Source organism: Bison bison, unplaced genomic scaffold (assembly GCF_000754665.1).
Source record: "Bison bison bison isolate TAMUID 2011002044 unplaced genomic scaffold, Bison_UMD1.0 scf7180017864461, whole genome shotgun sequence".
Taxonomy (NCBI): domain Eukaryota; kingdom Metazoa; phylum Chordata; class Mammalia; order Artiodactyla; family Bovidae; genus Bison; species Bison bison.
Window position 1 is genome coordinate 3,323,943 of NW_011495023.1, and position 15,800 is coordinate 3,339,742.

General features: G+C 37.9%; 1 protein-coding gene across 1 annotated transcript in view; it reads left to right on the forward strand.

Moving 5' to 3' along the window:
* MALRD1 (MAM and LDL receptor class A domain containing 1) overlaps positions 1-15,800 on the forward strand; it is a 559,293-nt gene that overhangs the window by 270,688 nt on the left and 272,805 nt on the right. The window contains exons 27-28 of the mRNA XM_010859895.1: positions 11,706-11,951; positions 13,741-13,898. Of these exons, the coding sequence (XP_010858197.1) occupies positions 11,706-11,951; positions 13,741-13,898 (404 nt within the window). The remainder of the gene's footprint in view (positions 1-11,705; positions 11,952-13,740; positions 13,899-15,800) is intronic.

Sequence of the window (15,800 nt, forward strand, 5' to 3'; positions counted from 1 at the left end):
GTCTTCTCCAACACCACAGTTCAAAAGCATCAATTCTTCGGTGCTCAGCTTTCTTCACAGTCCAAATTTCACATCCATACATGACTATTGGAAAAACCATAGCCTTGACTAGACGGACCTTTGTTAGCAAAGTAATGTCTCTGCTTTATAATATGCTATCTAGGTTGGTCATAGCTTTCCTTCCAAGGAGTAAGCATCTTTTAATTTCATGGCTGCAATCACCATCTGCAGTGATTTCGGAGCCCAAAAAAATAAAGTCAGCCACTGTTTCCACTGTTTCTCCATCTATTTCCCATGAAGTGATGGGACCAGAGGCCATGATCTTAGTTTTCTGAATGTTAATGTTATATAAAAATATGGTATTTCTATTATTATCTATTATGATACTAATCTATCTTTTTCTTGCAAATAATAATAGAAGTTTATTTTGTCTCAAATTTTCCTCCTCCCCTGACTTGAATAAATGGTTAAATCATTCAGGCAGTGTTTCATACCAAAAACCTAAAAGTGTTCTTGACTTTTCCCATACTGATTATTTACCTTTGAATCTAGCAAAAATTTCTGTGGCCCTATTGTCTTTAACATATTTCCCAATTTCAGCCACTTTTCACCATCAACTCAGCTACTCTTCTAATGACAATGTTGACAGCTCATAGTGGTTGAGTATTCACTATGTTCCAGGCATTGCTTACTTAATACTCATACCTGTCAGTCTGAACCTACTTCATCCCTAAACATAATAGCCTCCTAGTGGGTCTCTTTTTATGTATTCATGCTACTTTTTCCATGTGCCAATCAAGAATTTTTTTTTTTAGTTTGTTTCTGGGTGGTATTCAGCTCAGTTCAGTTCAGTCACTCAGTCGTGTCTGACTCTCTGCGACCCCATGGACTGCAGCACAGTTGGCCTGCCTATCCATTACCAACTCCCAGAGTTTACCCAAATTCATGTCCGCTGAGTTGGTGATGCCATCCAACCATCTCATCCTCTGTTGTCCCCTTCTCCTCCTGCCCTCAATCTTTCCCAGCATCAGGGTCTTTTCAAATGAGTCAGCTCTTTGCATTAGGTGGCCAAAGTACTGAGTTTCAGCTTCAACATCAGTCCTTCCAACGAACATTCAGAACTGATTTCCTTTAGGATGGACTGGTTGGATCTCCTTGCAGTCCAAGGGACTCTCAGGAATTTTCTCCAACACCACAGTTCAAAAGCATCAATTCTTCAGCACTTGGCTTTCTTTATAGTCCAACTCTCACATCCATTCATGACTACTGGAAAAACCATAGCCTTGACTAGATGGACCTTTGTTGGCAAAGTAATGTATCTGATTTTTAATATGCTGTCTAAGTTGGTCACAACTCTTCTTCCAAGGAGTAAGTATCTTTTAATTTCATGGCCGCAGTCACCATCTGCAGTGACTTGGGAGCCCCCCAAAATAAAGTCTGCCACTGTTTCCACTGTTTCTCCATCTATTTTCCATGAAGTGATGGGACCAGATGCCATGATCTTAGTTTTCTGAATATTGAGCTTTAAGCCAACTTTCTCACTCTCCTCTTTTACTTTCATCAAGAGGTTCTTCAGTTCTTCTTTACTTTCTACCATAATGGTGGTGTCATCTGCATATCTGAGGTTATTGGTATTTCTCCTGGCAATCTTGATTCCAGATTGTGCTTCTAAGTTTGTAACTAGATTCATTGTATTAGGCTCTCTTTATCTTTTGATTCCATCTGTTTACCCATTTGGTCACTGCAGTCTTACTGAAGAGAAAGTATTAAAATACCAATAACATGTACCTTATATACAATGAAATATTAGTCGTAAAAAGAAATCAAGTTGAGTCAGTGGTGGTGAGGTGGATGAACCTAGAGCCTGTTATACAGAGTGAAGTAAGAAAGAGAAAAACAAATATTGTACATTAATGCATATATGTGGACTCTAGAAAAATGGTACCGATGAACCTATTGCAAGGGTGGAATGGAGACACAGATGTAGAGAACAGACTTGCGGACACAGCAGAGGAAGGAGAGGACGGGACGAATTGAGAAAGTAGCACCGATCGTGTGTAAAATTGTACTTTAGCCTTCTTATCCTTAGTTACCACATTTGAAAATGGAGGGAATGTTTCTTATAATGTTGTCATGAGGATTAGAGATGGTATTCATAAAATGTCTAGCACAAAGCAAACCATATAGGAGGTGATTGATAAATAACTAATTTTGCCATTTACTCTAAAATTGCTATTCACTCATTTTAACTATATTTTAATATATTTGCATGCTCATATATTTAATACTGTCATATGTATATATACAAAATTATACAAGCACACACACATACATATATATATATATAATATTGGTGACTTATGCAACACATATGTAACATACATACACACAGACATACATACAAAAGTACTGAAAACTAGTTTCACCCTAGGTAGACAATACGTATTTTAAGGAAAGGGACACTGTATTTTAATCTTGTTTTAAAAGGATTTTGCACTCAACTCACTGTGAATGATATATACTAAGTCAAAAATACATAAACTAAAGCAAATTCAAACATGGTTTGGTTTATCCCAGTTAATTTTAGACATAATACACTGCACAAATGGGAGCAGCATTTAGCCACACAAATCCTGTGGATTTGCTTTGCTTCCTATTAATAGAATTTAGCTTAAATGGTCTGTTGTATATTTCCCTTTGAATTAGATAATTGCCTCAGTTTCATTACATAGAATTTTTGTTAACCAGGTCAATAGGGTTTACAAATGGAAACTGCTTTGTTATAGAATCAAATTATATAAAGGTAGTATTAAATTGGGATTGTGACTATAATAAATTCTGCCTTATAAATAAGTAATTACTTATAAATAAGTAATAAGTAAATCTTTGCTTAAGGTATTGAAAATGTATATTTTGAACAAACTGGATAGCTACTGTCACTATCCAAAACAAAAGGAGAAAAACCTGGAAGTAATTGACATTTTCATCACAGCAAAATAGGTCTGAGGTGACTGACTCTGTATAATTTTCTCAGTCTTGGTATCTCAGATTTCATCAGTTCAAACACAGTCCCGTGCCTGTTATCCTTGTCCAACAACCAGGATAGCAAGTCATTTTCCACTCAGCCATCTTCTAGGAGGGCTTCCCTGGTGGCTCAGTGGTAAAGAATCCACCTGCCAAGCAGGAGATGTGGGTTTGATCCCTGGGTCAGGAAGATCCCCTGGAGAAAATGGGAATCCACTCCAATATCCTTGCCTGGGAAATCCCATGAACAGAGTAGCCTGGTGGGCTACAGTTCATGGGGTCGCAAGGAGTCGGACACGACTTAGCAACTGAGCATGCACTATCTTCTTGAAGCTCTCAGTCATCACTGTGCTCTCCTCTGTTTTACTCAGTTCATTCATTCATTCACTCATTCAGTTTTTTGTTCAGCCAGCAAACGTATAGTGAGCACTTTTAAGGTGTGTCGATTTCAGTCCCCTGTGGACCCTTCTGACTAGCGGTGGAAAGAGTCACATGCCGATAACCATGCAGACACATATAACACAGAGTTCTGAAAAGTCCGTTGAAGAAAAGCTGCCTGGTGTGATAAGAGGTTATAATAGAAGGATTTGACCATTCATGGCTTCTTGCAGGAAGTAGAGATTGAGCTTCAATCTGCAAGATTTTCAAAGGGAGAGTTGTTGAGGCAGGTAGGTGGTCCAGCTTGTGTAAGTGTCTGTGGTTGGAGGGGCTGGATGAAGGCCAGTAGGTTCATGGTGGGAAGTTGAGGGGAAGAGCATGATCAGAGAGGAGGCGGGAAAGGTGAGCAGCGAACAGACCTTGAGTTGATTCTCTGTCACCTTAGCAAACTTGGCCTTTCCCCTGACTATGGTAGAGCATTTCATTCCTTACAACTCCTTTTTTAAACGGAAATTGGATTCCCTTAATTTCAACATTTCTTCCATAGCCATATGGAGTAGAGTGTGTTCAGTCTCCCACTTCCCCATAAACCATGGTGTCCAGAAAATTGTCAACATTCTTGCCACTCATTCCAGGCTAATACTCTTCAGAGGAACTGCAGTCTGTTTGGGATTTCCCAATTATAATATAACTTTACAACTATAGCCCTTTCTTTAACCTGGGATGAGGCCCTGGTGTGTTCAGGCCTTTGTTCTCACCAATTTCTTTTTAAAATAAAGCAAACTTTCATTTCATTACACGCACACAGTATTACCAAAAAGGAGCAGAAATTAAAATTTTTCTTTTGACTTTAGTCTTTGTTTCTATTTCCAGAGGAATTGTTCACTGCGTATGTATCTTTCCAGAGACAGTCAATAAATACACCAGCACACATGGATGTGTGCCTGTGTATATATTCCTCTTTTTCACTCTAAAAATCTTATTGTTCATTTGCAGCCAAAGTAAATTTCAGGTGCATCAAAGGTTTGAAATCTTTTTAAAAATGAAATCATATAGTAATCATACAGTCCTGGAAAACATATGGAAGGCTTTTATTTAGTATGGGATTGTCAAAAGCCATAAAAGGAAGGAAGGAAAAATTTGACTGCATAGAAGTACAAAATACAATTTTCCTAAAGTGATTTCGAGCTTGAGATTTAACCGTAGGTCAGACTTGTAGCTCTAGCTTCGTCTTATGGCAACAGCTCCATTTGCAATGTCTTAGATAAAAATAATTCTCCTTAAATACTTGGAGCCTCTACTAGGTACGCTGAAGGACAATAAAGAATTGTTTTACATTTCTTGACAGCAAAAATAAGACTTCAGAAAACAGAGATGCTTAGTGATCTAACTCATTACTTTGTGTTACTAAGTATGATACCCTCAAAATCAAGATATATAAATCGTTCACCACCAAGACATTAGAAATGTTCTCCAAGTCAGAATTATTAAAAAACATGTATCTTTACAGGTTCCTTTGTAATTATTTAAGTGTTCTTCTAAGAGAGTTAGAGTTAATTGAAGGTGAGCATGTAATGTTAACGTAATATTTCTCAAATGTTCAGTATTAAAATTGAGTAAGAGGTGAGGCATGAACTGTTCTTTCTGACAGTGTATTTTGAATGAACATGAGTGGTAACTGTGTTAGTGTAAATTTCATCGTTCTGATCAACACTGTTAGAAAGTGCTCTTTGAATATTTGGATTGCTACTATTTGGAATGAAGAAGTGGGAGCCTGCAGGCAAAATATTTTTATATTTTGTCCAGCTGGCAGTTTGTTCCCAGTTGAGGGCTGAGTGAGCCTTTGGCTAGTAAGCCTTGCCCAGGAAGCACAGAAGTACAGAACGCTGCTCTTCTCAGCGAGGGCCTCAGCAGTACTGCAGTCACAGCCAGTTGGAACCACGTTAGGTCTTTCTCCTTAAAACCTGGAGGCCTTTTTTCCGCCTAGACTTCGCTCCATGTTGCTCCTTATTTCTTATTGCAAATCACAGTCCCTCTACTTTTGTTGTTGTCTTCCGTTTGTCAATTCTTTAAAGCCACCACTATCTATTTTATGGAACTTTTTCCCACATATTATCTCCTTCATGCTAATAACATTAAAGTAGATCCCACAAACCTTGATATTTTCAAGTTTTTGCTGAAAATTACTAAAGGGAAATATCAAGAGGCATAAAAATAACCAATAGGAAGGCCTTTGAAATCTTTTAGCATCTCCCAAAGCAAATGGTCTGCCATGTTTTACCTACTGCAAAGACAACCAGAAGGGTTTTATTTTCTAGCCTCATATCACCCAGAAGGTTTGGTGGCTCCACTGAACTCTCTTGCCATGTAAACAGAATTGCAAAGTGAGATAAAGAAAGGCATCTCCTGACATTCAGGACCTGGTCTGGAACTGTCAGCTAGGCCTTGAGGTTGTTATGAGCTGATGCTTCTCCTGTTTATAGTGTAAACAGTTTCAGAGAGCATAAACATCAGGCATAGATTTTCCCCAGGTTTGTAGTTGCTTATGGCTGGAGAATAATTTTGTACCTTCTTACTCTTTCTTATACGTGTGGTAAGAGCCAAAGTCCTCTTATTACTTATTTTGATGTTGAAATTATTTCTGATTGACCAGTAATTCAGACTTTCATCATAATGATGTAATTTTTTTGAGCACTTTTAAAATTTTTGGCACACACAAAAAATTCCCAGGCTCATCTTGAACCTTCTTTTCCTTAGCCCCAAATAGACCGTTTTCCCAAGAAGACCTAGTTCCTTGTAATGGGGAATAGTATTTAAATATTGTAGCATTTGGGACAGAGAAGTGACATTCAATTTATATAAAATATCTCCATGGTTTTTCTAGGTAAGTATTTTTATTGAAGTATAGTTGATTTATACTGTGTTAATTTTCTGCTGTAAAGTGATTTATATATATATATGTGTGTATATATATACATTGCATTCTTTTTAATATTCTTTTCCATTATGGTTTATCATAGGATATTGAATACAGTTCCCTGCGTTATACAGTAGGACTTTGTTGTTTATCCCTTCCATATATAACAGCTTACGTCACCATCATTCTTTATTGCTTAATGGGAAGTGGTAGGGTACGGAGATCAGGAAGGAAAGTGTTGTAATAAAATCACACACTGAAAATGATAGTGGCTTGACCCAAAAGTAGTAGTAACATCACCTCTCGTAACAGAGTAGGATTGAAAATTGACAGAATTCACTGAAAGATTATATATGAGTTATGAGATAAAATATTATATATTATTGCAACAGTATTATATATGGATATATTATGATTATTTAGAGAATGAGAAAAGGAAACTGGGGAGAGTGTTATGCAGGTTAGGGGATAGGACCTGGATGAAGATTGCTGTGCACAGGTAGGGGCTGATATATTTGGGATCTTCTACCAACAGGGGGAGCACCTGGGCTTTCTTAGAAAACCTCATTTTGTGAGTAATGCAAGCCTGGTGTGTGGTGTGGTGTTATCAGTCTTAATATCTGAACCAAATTTTGAACAGCAGTCTACCTTGAAACTGAGGATAGTCCCAAGCTCTAGGGGTTGTAATAATAATATATGTAATATTTTATCTCATAAATCATATGTAATCATTCAGTGAATTCTGTCAATTGTTAGTCCTATAATTAGAATATATCTTATCACCTCTAAGACTGATGACACCACATACATACCAAGAAGGTTTGAAAATTTCTTGGGTGTAGAACACATGAGGAAAGGCTGTCAGTCATTAAGTCATACGTTGAAAAGTGGAGTCAGACTTCCAATACAGAGCTCCTTACAAGACTTTTTTCTCTCCAAGAAACTGGAGTTATAGAGTTGCCATTAACACAGATGGAGAAGACTGTTTAGTGAGTAAGTTTGAAGGGGAAGAATCGGATTTTGAACGTAAGCATATTAAGTTTCAGAGTCTCTGACGTTTACATGGGAGGTTTTTAAATTTTATAACTTGTTCTTCCTGACAAAATTAAGGGCTTCTCTACTGCTCAGATGGTAAAGAATCTGCCTGCAATGTGGAAGACCTAGGTTTGATCCCTGGGTTGGGAAGTTCCTTGGAGGAGGGCATGGCAACCCACTCCAGTGTTCTTGCCTGGAAAATCCCCATGAATGAAGGATCCTGGCAGACTACAGTCCATTGGGTTACAAAGAGTCAGAAACAACTGAGCGACTAAGCATAGCACAGCACACAAAATTAAACTGCCTATCAGGAGGGTCACTGCCTCATTTAAACAGTATTTTTTCCTGTAAAAATGAGCATAATATCATTAGATCCTTAATATCAAATCATTTAAAGATATATACACTTCTAGGTAGCTGATTTCTTTGGACAAAACAATAGGCATGGAAAATAATTTAGAAATAAGTAAATAATATTAGTTGATAACTTCCCTTGAATTTACCAAAAAAAGTTGCTTATTGTTTTATGGATAAGAGTACATTATAGCAGTGAAATTTTCTTTATTAACCTAGAGAGTTTTCTGTTCAAAATTAATCTTGTGTTATATTTGAGTTATTGTATTTTAAATTATGCAGGTATTTATGTTTTATAAATGTAAAACAGTGATTCACATTGTGGCTATCTTAAAATATTAGCTATATTGATTGTATAATATTTTGCCTTATGTTTCCACTTAGAGACATGTCCAAATTATTTTCTTGTGTGTTTGATTTTTTTTTTTTTTACAAATAAAATATTTTTATTTTTTAATTTAAATTTATTTATTTTAATTAGAGGCTAATTACTTTACAATATTGGTTTTTCCATACATCAACATGAATCCACCACGGGTGTACACGTGTTCCCCATCCTGAACCCCTCTCCTACCTCCCTCCCATACCATCCCTCTGGGTCATCCCAGCGCACCAGCCCTAAGCTTCCTGTATCCTGCATCGAACCTGGACTGGCGATTCATTTCTTATATGATATTATACATGTTTCAATGCCATTCTCCCAAATCATCCCCCACCCCTTCTCCCACAGAGTCCAAAAGACTGTTCTATACATCTGTGTCTCTTTTGCTATCTCACATACAGGGTTATCGTTACCATCTTTCTAAATTCCATATATATGCATTAGTATACTGTGTTGGTGTTTTTCTTTCTGGCTTCGCTCTGTATAATCGGCTCCAGTTTCATCCACCTCATTAGAACTGATTCAAATGTATTCTTTTTAATGGCTGAGTAATACTCCATTGCGTATATGTACCACAGCTTTCTTATCCATTCATCTGCTGATGGACATCTAGGTTGCTTCCACGTCCTGGCTATTATAAACAGTGCTGCGATGAACATTGGGGTACACGTGTCTCTTTCAATTCTGGTTTCCTCGGTGTGTATGCCCAGCAGTGGGATTGCTGGATCATAAGGCAGTTCTATTTCCAGTTTTTTAAGGAATCTCCACACTGTTCTCCATAGTGGCTGTACTAGTTTGCGTTCCCACCAACAGTGTAAGAGGGTTCCCTTTTCTCCACACCCTCTCCAGCATTTATTACTTGTAGACTTTTGGATCGCAGCCATTCTGACTGGCGTGAAATGGTACCTTATAGTGGTTTTGATTTGCATTTCTCTGATAATGAGTGATGTTGAGTATCTTTGCATGTGTTTGTTAGCCATCTATATGTCTTCTTTGGAGAAATGTCTATTTAGTTCTTTGGCCCATTTTTTGATTGGGTCGTTTATTTTTCTGGAATTGAGCTGCAGGAGTTGCTTGTATATTTTTGAGATTAGTTGTTTGTCAGTTGCTTCATTTGCTATTATTTTCTCCCATTCTGAAGGCTGTCTTTTCACCTTGCTTATGGTTTCTTTTGTTGTGCAGAAGCTTTTAATTTTAATTAGATCCCATGGATTAAAGATCTAAACATAAGACCAGAAACTATAAAACTCCTAGAGGAGAACATGGATAAAACACTCTCCAACATAAATCACAGCAGGATCCTCTATGACCCACCTCCCAGAATATTGGAAATAAAAGCAAAAATAAACAAATGGGATCTAATTAAAATTAAAAGCTTCTCGTGTGTTTTAAAAGAATTAGATTTTAGCTTGACCCAGTTGCTTTGGAGAAAAATATCTTCAAAACCAGTAAATTTGCTTTTATTCCCCAAATTGAAATTGACAGAATCAATACAAATGTCAATTATATAAAATCAAATGATCTAGTAATTTCTCAGGTTCTCAACAGATCCATGAGAAATAATGCATCTGGTAGTCAACACTGGTGTTTCATCCCTCGGTGATCTTGTGTCTTACAATAGTAGACCTACCACTGTCCTTCAAGTCAATGGACTTAAAAAATAATTCTGAAGACAACAGACCTGGGTCCAAATTGCATTGCTCCTCTTGAAAATTCAGCAAGTCATTTAACATCTATAATCCTCAGTTTTCTCATCTATAAATGAGAGGGTTAATGTAAATGATCTCCATTTCTGTGTAGCTCAAAAATGCTTTAATGTTACAATTCTCAGTCAAGCTCTGTAATTGAAACAGCAAAGGTCTTTTGTCTTACCCTCCAATCTGCCAGCTGAACTGGGCACCTAAATGAAAATAGTTTAATCTTACACTGCAAGAAAGGAAAATGTTAGCAATTAACCTAGAAGACAAGAAAGTTTTGTTAGAGACAGAATGCAGAGTTGAAATTTGTTTCAAAGGCATTGCAAATGTAAAGGCCATTCAATTAGGCAATCTTGAACGTGCAGTTCAAGAAGAGCTTAGCACACGAAGTGGCTGGGAATTCTCAGAACACCAGTTCTTCCCCACCGATGTCTACATGGCCTTCCATTCCTCTCCTGCCACTTCTTTCCTCTTAGCCATCTGTTTTCTAAAATGTGAGACTGATCCAGAACTTAAAAGCTTTTCTATGAGATTCTATCAAAAGCAATTTCCAATTCTCAGAACACCTTCCATGAAATGTCTGAATCACCTTCTTCCTCTAATCCACACCAGTCCTCAACCTCCAGCCACTCTCTCAGGCCATGGAAACTCCCATCTAAAAATGAAGTAGGAAGTGGTATTACCAGCTCCCCTAACTGGCCAACTGAGGAGGAAGGAAAACAAAAATTCAGGTACTATAGAGTCACAAAGCAAATGGGAAATTGACGTCACCACATCAGAACCTTTCCTACTTAAATATTGTCAACCACGGTGGTTATGTTCTATTGAAATATCGGAGCAGGATATTTATAACTTGACTGTGCCTATTGAACGGGTTTATTATTTCCAAAACACTTTAACTCATTCATTTGACTAATATTTACTGATTGCCTGTGAAGGTTCAAGCACTACTCTAGTGACAGAAACCGGAGGTCCCCAACCTTTTTGGCACAAGGGAACAGTTTTGTGAAAGATAATTTTTTCTGTGATGTGAGGGTGGGGGTATAGTTTCCTGATAATTCAAGCCATTACATTTATTGTACACATTATTTCTATTCTTATTACATCAGCTCCACCTCAGATCATCAGGCATTAGATCCCAGAGATTGAGGATCCCCAGTATAAACAAGTCTCTCTAATTAGTTTAACTTTTTACTATTATTTTTTTCTCTTTTTTGATCAGTAGACTAAAACTCATCAAATATAGGAATGATCCAAGTCACATAAGTGATGAGTTATCAGCATCAGTTCAAACTCAGACATTTAAAATCATCATGCTTTGTCTTAAAGTTTATAGAAAAGTCTTTATGGGCCACACTGCTTTGTAGGAAAATTGCACCTTAAATTCCAAACAACTATGAAATAAATAAGCATTTTGGAGGAAAAAAATCTGTTGGAAGGTTAAATATTAGTTGTATATTCATGCCCCTGCTTCTGAGGAAGTATGATATGTTTGGCTTCTGATAAATAATGGAGTGCGTGGATACTGATGTACCTTCAAATACCCCATGTTACATAAGTTCTTACTACCCTGAAGATCTTGTTTCAGGATTAAAAATAGAAAGCCTCTCTTTGGTTTTCAGATCTAATTTATCTCTTTGAGGATAGCTCACAGGACATGCTGCATTTGAGGACGATTGGAGTACACTCCTAGATCAATAAAATGATTGATTGTTTTCATTTTGAATGATGCTTTTGAATAAGCTATAGACCAGAACCCTGGAGAGATTAGGGGAGAGAGAGGCAGGGGTCAGATACCCCAAACTCCTAAGAACATTATGTTTCTTTACATATTAAAGGGAATCTACTCTTCCTACTTTTTAACCTCATAAACGTGGCGGGAGTGTTTCCTCATCCTTTTTGTTTGTTTGTTTTTTAGGTTACTGTCCACTTGGCTATTGGGAATGTCAGAATGGCAGATGTTTTAAACCGGAGCAGAGCTGTAATTTTGTAGATGACTGCGGAGACTATACTGATGAAAATGAATGCGGTGGCTCCTGTACTTTTGAAAAAGGCTGGTGTGGTTGGCAAAACTCCTTGGCTGAAAACTTTGATTGGGTTTTGGGGGTCGGCTCTCCACAAAGCCTAAGACCTCCCAGAGACCACACACTTGGAAATGAAAATGGTAGGTTATCAGGTTGTTCCAGTTACTCTACTTTTGTTCACAGTGAGCATCACATTGTCTTTGCCGAGAGCATCAGAGAGACCACCGTGGTGTCAGGGCAACTAAGTCAAACATTTAATGAGTACCTTTGTCTCCCAGGACTGCATAGCAGACAGCCTCAGCGGGGTGGTGTTAAAAGCAGACATTTATTGTCTCACAGTTTGGGGGCTAGAAATTTGAAATCACGGTGTCAGTAGGGCTGTTGGTTCCTGTTGAGGATTTTGAAGGAGAATAATCTATTCCTTGCCTCTCACTAGCTTCTGGTAGCTTCAGATGCTACTTGGCTTGTAGGTGGAAGTCTCTTTCTGTCTTTGCATTGTCTTCCCTCTATGTATGTGTCTAAATTTTCCCTTTTCATTACAATAATCTTATTGGACTAGAGGCCATCTTCATGACTTTATTTCAACTTAATCATCAGCAAAAACCCTATTTCCAAAGAAGCTCACATTAACTGGGACAGAAATTAGGACTTTCACATCTTTTGGGGGGACACTATGTAACATATAACAGTGAGTAATTAAAACTGAATATTGCTTTGATAATTGTAGATAGATGATAACATAGGCTGCCCTCGGGTACCTTTTCGAAATGACACATTTGTAATCAATAACCTTGAATTCTACCATTCATTTGATCAGTAGCAAGTCATGTAGCTTTTCAGATTCTCAAATCTCTCCTCTGTCCAATGGAGATAATAAAATTTGCCCTGGAGTTGTCAGGATCAAGGGAGATGATCTGTATTTGGGGCAGTAGAAAGCCCTAAAGGTGCTGTGCAGACGTAGCTGTAAGATCATCTCTGTGAAGGGTGCTTGGAATGGCTCATTTTTACGGTGAGCTGAACCTATTTCTCATATTCTTTGGTCAAGGGGCAAAAGACATTAGCAGAATAAAGAAGGGATCTTGAATTCCTGGCTGTTACAGAGTAGAATAAAGGTGTTTAAATATTGAAGTTTCACAGGCCTATGATAAAACAGGGGCTTCCCTGGTGGCTTCCCTGAAGAGCCTGCCTGCAATGCAGGAGACCTGGGTTCGATCCCTGGGTCAGAAAGATCCCTTGGAGGAGGGCAGAGCAACCCGCTCCAGAATGCTTTCCAGGAGAATCCCCAAGGACAGAGGAGACTGGTGGGCTATAGTCCATGGGGTCGCAGAGTCAGACATGACTGAGAGACTAAGCACACAGCACATGATAAAACAGAGCTCTCCAAGCTGGGCCAACCATGCCAGAGAAAGGAAGGCCCGAGTCCTATTCTAACACTCAGCTCTACATACGTAAAATGTTTTGGACATTTGGATAAACAAGCCAAAAACTCAGTATCTTTCCTTGTATGTTGTATATTAACATTCTCAGCATTTTATTTGTGCACTCAAAAGGTGACTGACTTTTTGAAAGCATGTCATATTTCTTTATTTATATTTCGTAGACAATCTTTGCATTGTTTCACAGTAACTGGATAGTTTGGGGAGTCCATGAAATGATTTCTGTAACTGTCTCATTGAGTCCATGGCATAAATATTCTGTCAGATCAGTTCATCTGCGCACTGTGAGGTACTTTGCTAAAAGCACAGACAGTTGGAAATTGTTCTGTCAGCGAGCTGGAGGCAAGGCTATTAGATTTCCTTTCTCTTTCAAGTAGAAATACCTTTGGCAGTTGAGATCCTATGAAATGTAATTAAAAACCCAACGATAGGAAAACTAAAATGATCCTCTCCATGTTATTTTGGCATGATCTGAATCTCATCTTGTTCCCAGGGCACTTCCTGTATCTGGAAGCTACTCCAGTGGGCCTGCGGGGCGAAGAAGCACATCTCAAGAGTGGCCTGTGGCAAGAATCCAGCGCTTCCTGCACCATGAGCTTCTGGTATTTCATATCCACAAAAGCCACGGGGTCCATTCAGATCCTCATTAAGGTAAGATTTCAGTTGGTGATGCCTCTGAGCTTCGTAAAGTTTCCTACAGGCAGCACATGGCCAAAGGGAGTTTATCACAACTCTGCTGCCCTGGCCCTGGAAGGCCTCCTCCCATCGGAGGGCGATGCTGCTTGTGGTTCAGATGTTTTGTGGAATTTGGTAAACTGGGCACAGGAACCAGCTTTGAGCTCAGCATCATACAACAGGTTGTAACACAGGTTGTAACTGACTCTCAGAAACTCTCTGTGGTAAGTTAGTCTAAAACCCACAGGTTTCTTCACTCTATTTGGGTATTTCCTTGCCTATCCTCCTCACTGAAAGAATCTAGATGATTTGTGCATCTGAAAGAAGAGTAGCTATCCATTGTAATTAATATATGAACGATCATTAAAGAAATTAATGTGAAACATTCTGGTCCTAAGTACAGCATACAAAGGACAGGACTGCTCAGGCGAATGATCAAGGTATGATTACATTGAACCACTTATTAACTATGACACAGTAATACATTTTCTTACTGTGGATTAATTAGATGTTTCTGACAGGGCTTTAATTTAGTTTAACAGAGTGACAGTGTTTGGGGAGCAAAGTAACAAAGTATATATTAATATTAATGAGACTTGGTTCACATACTTTGACTCTGGCAAGTTACAGCAGCAGCAAAAAGGTGGGGTGTGTGTGTGTATGTGTGTGTGTATGTGTGTGTGTGCATACATGCATGCCTACATGTATGTACACACATGTGTGTTCAAGAATCTCTTTAGAATTCCAAGAAAGCTTACTCTGAAGACATGCTTTTTGGGCTGTTGCTGTTTTCTCACACATGGGCTTTGGTGAAGTGCCCCACACTGATGGACAATGCCTGACCAGAATATCAAAGGCCTCATTTGTCTGAATAGCTCGTGGCTGCATAGTTCATGTTTTATCTGAAACCTGAGCTAACTTTATAATTTAGAACCCTTCTCTAATAATGCAGAAAAGCCTGCCTAATAAAATACATGCAGAAAATATCACAATGATTTATTCTTATATTTAAATATGGAAACTTACTGAAATACAGTGCTTAAAGTTCTTAGAAGAATATTTTCCAGTACTCTATTGAATGTAACACTGGGCTATATGGTCTGTACTGTTAAATAACAAAACTTCAACTGAGGAAATTTAAAGATCAAATTGCTTTGTTGAACAATTCATGAGTTCAGCAGCATCCCATGTAGGAGATAGAAAGGAATTCTGCCAAGTTATAGAAACAAAAAAGGTTTTCAAAGGCAGAAAGGGGGCAGGAAAGGAAATTATTAGCCAAAAAAAAAAAAAATGCATTGTTTCAGGGAAGGTCCCCTCCTAAGAAGGATGGAGGGGTTCTGTTGGACAGATAATTTCTCTAGTGCTGACTGGTTAAGATTACATTCCTGAGGAAAGTTGAAACTGCAATTAAATTAGGTGTTAAGGTCTTAGTTTACTGTCATGATGCTTAGCACAAGTGACTCCATTTTGAGCAAGTTGTCTTTTTTCAACAGTGCCATGTGAAGGGTTTGATGCATTGGATTTTGCCTTTATTATTTGCTTCACTCATATTTACATTTCTCATCTCTTATAGTAACAAGCTTTACATTACTAGAAAAAACTTTACTATTAAATTATACTGATTTGACGTATGTCTTCCTATCAAGTCACATTGAGCTCCCATATTCCTCCCAGTTCCTCTGGACATTTAATAGCAACTTTAAAGACCTATATTCCTATTGTATTAAAAGAATGCCTATTATTATTTAGTTACATTTATTACAAAGAGAAATCTTTCATACCATATATTGATTTTATATTCGTGAATTAGGGCGATCATTTCATTTTGGTAATTAACACAATACATATTTTTGATCATCATTACAAAGTACTGCTTAG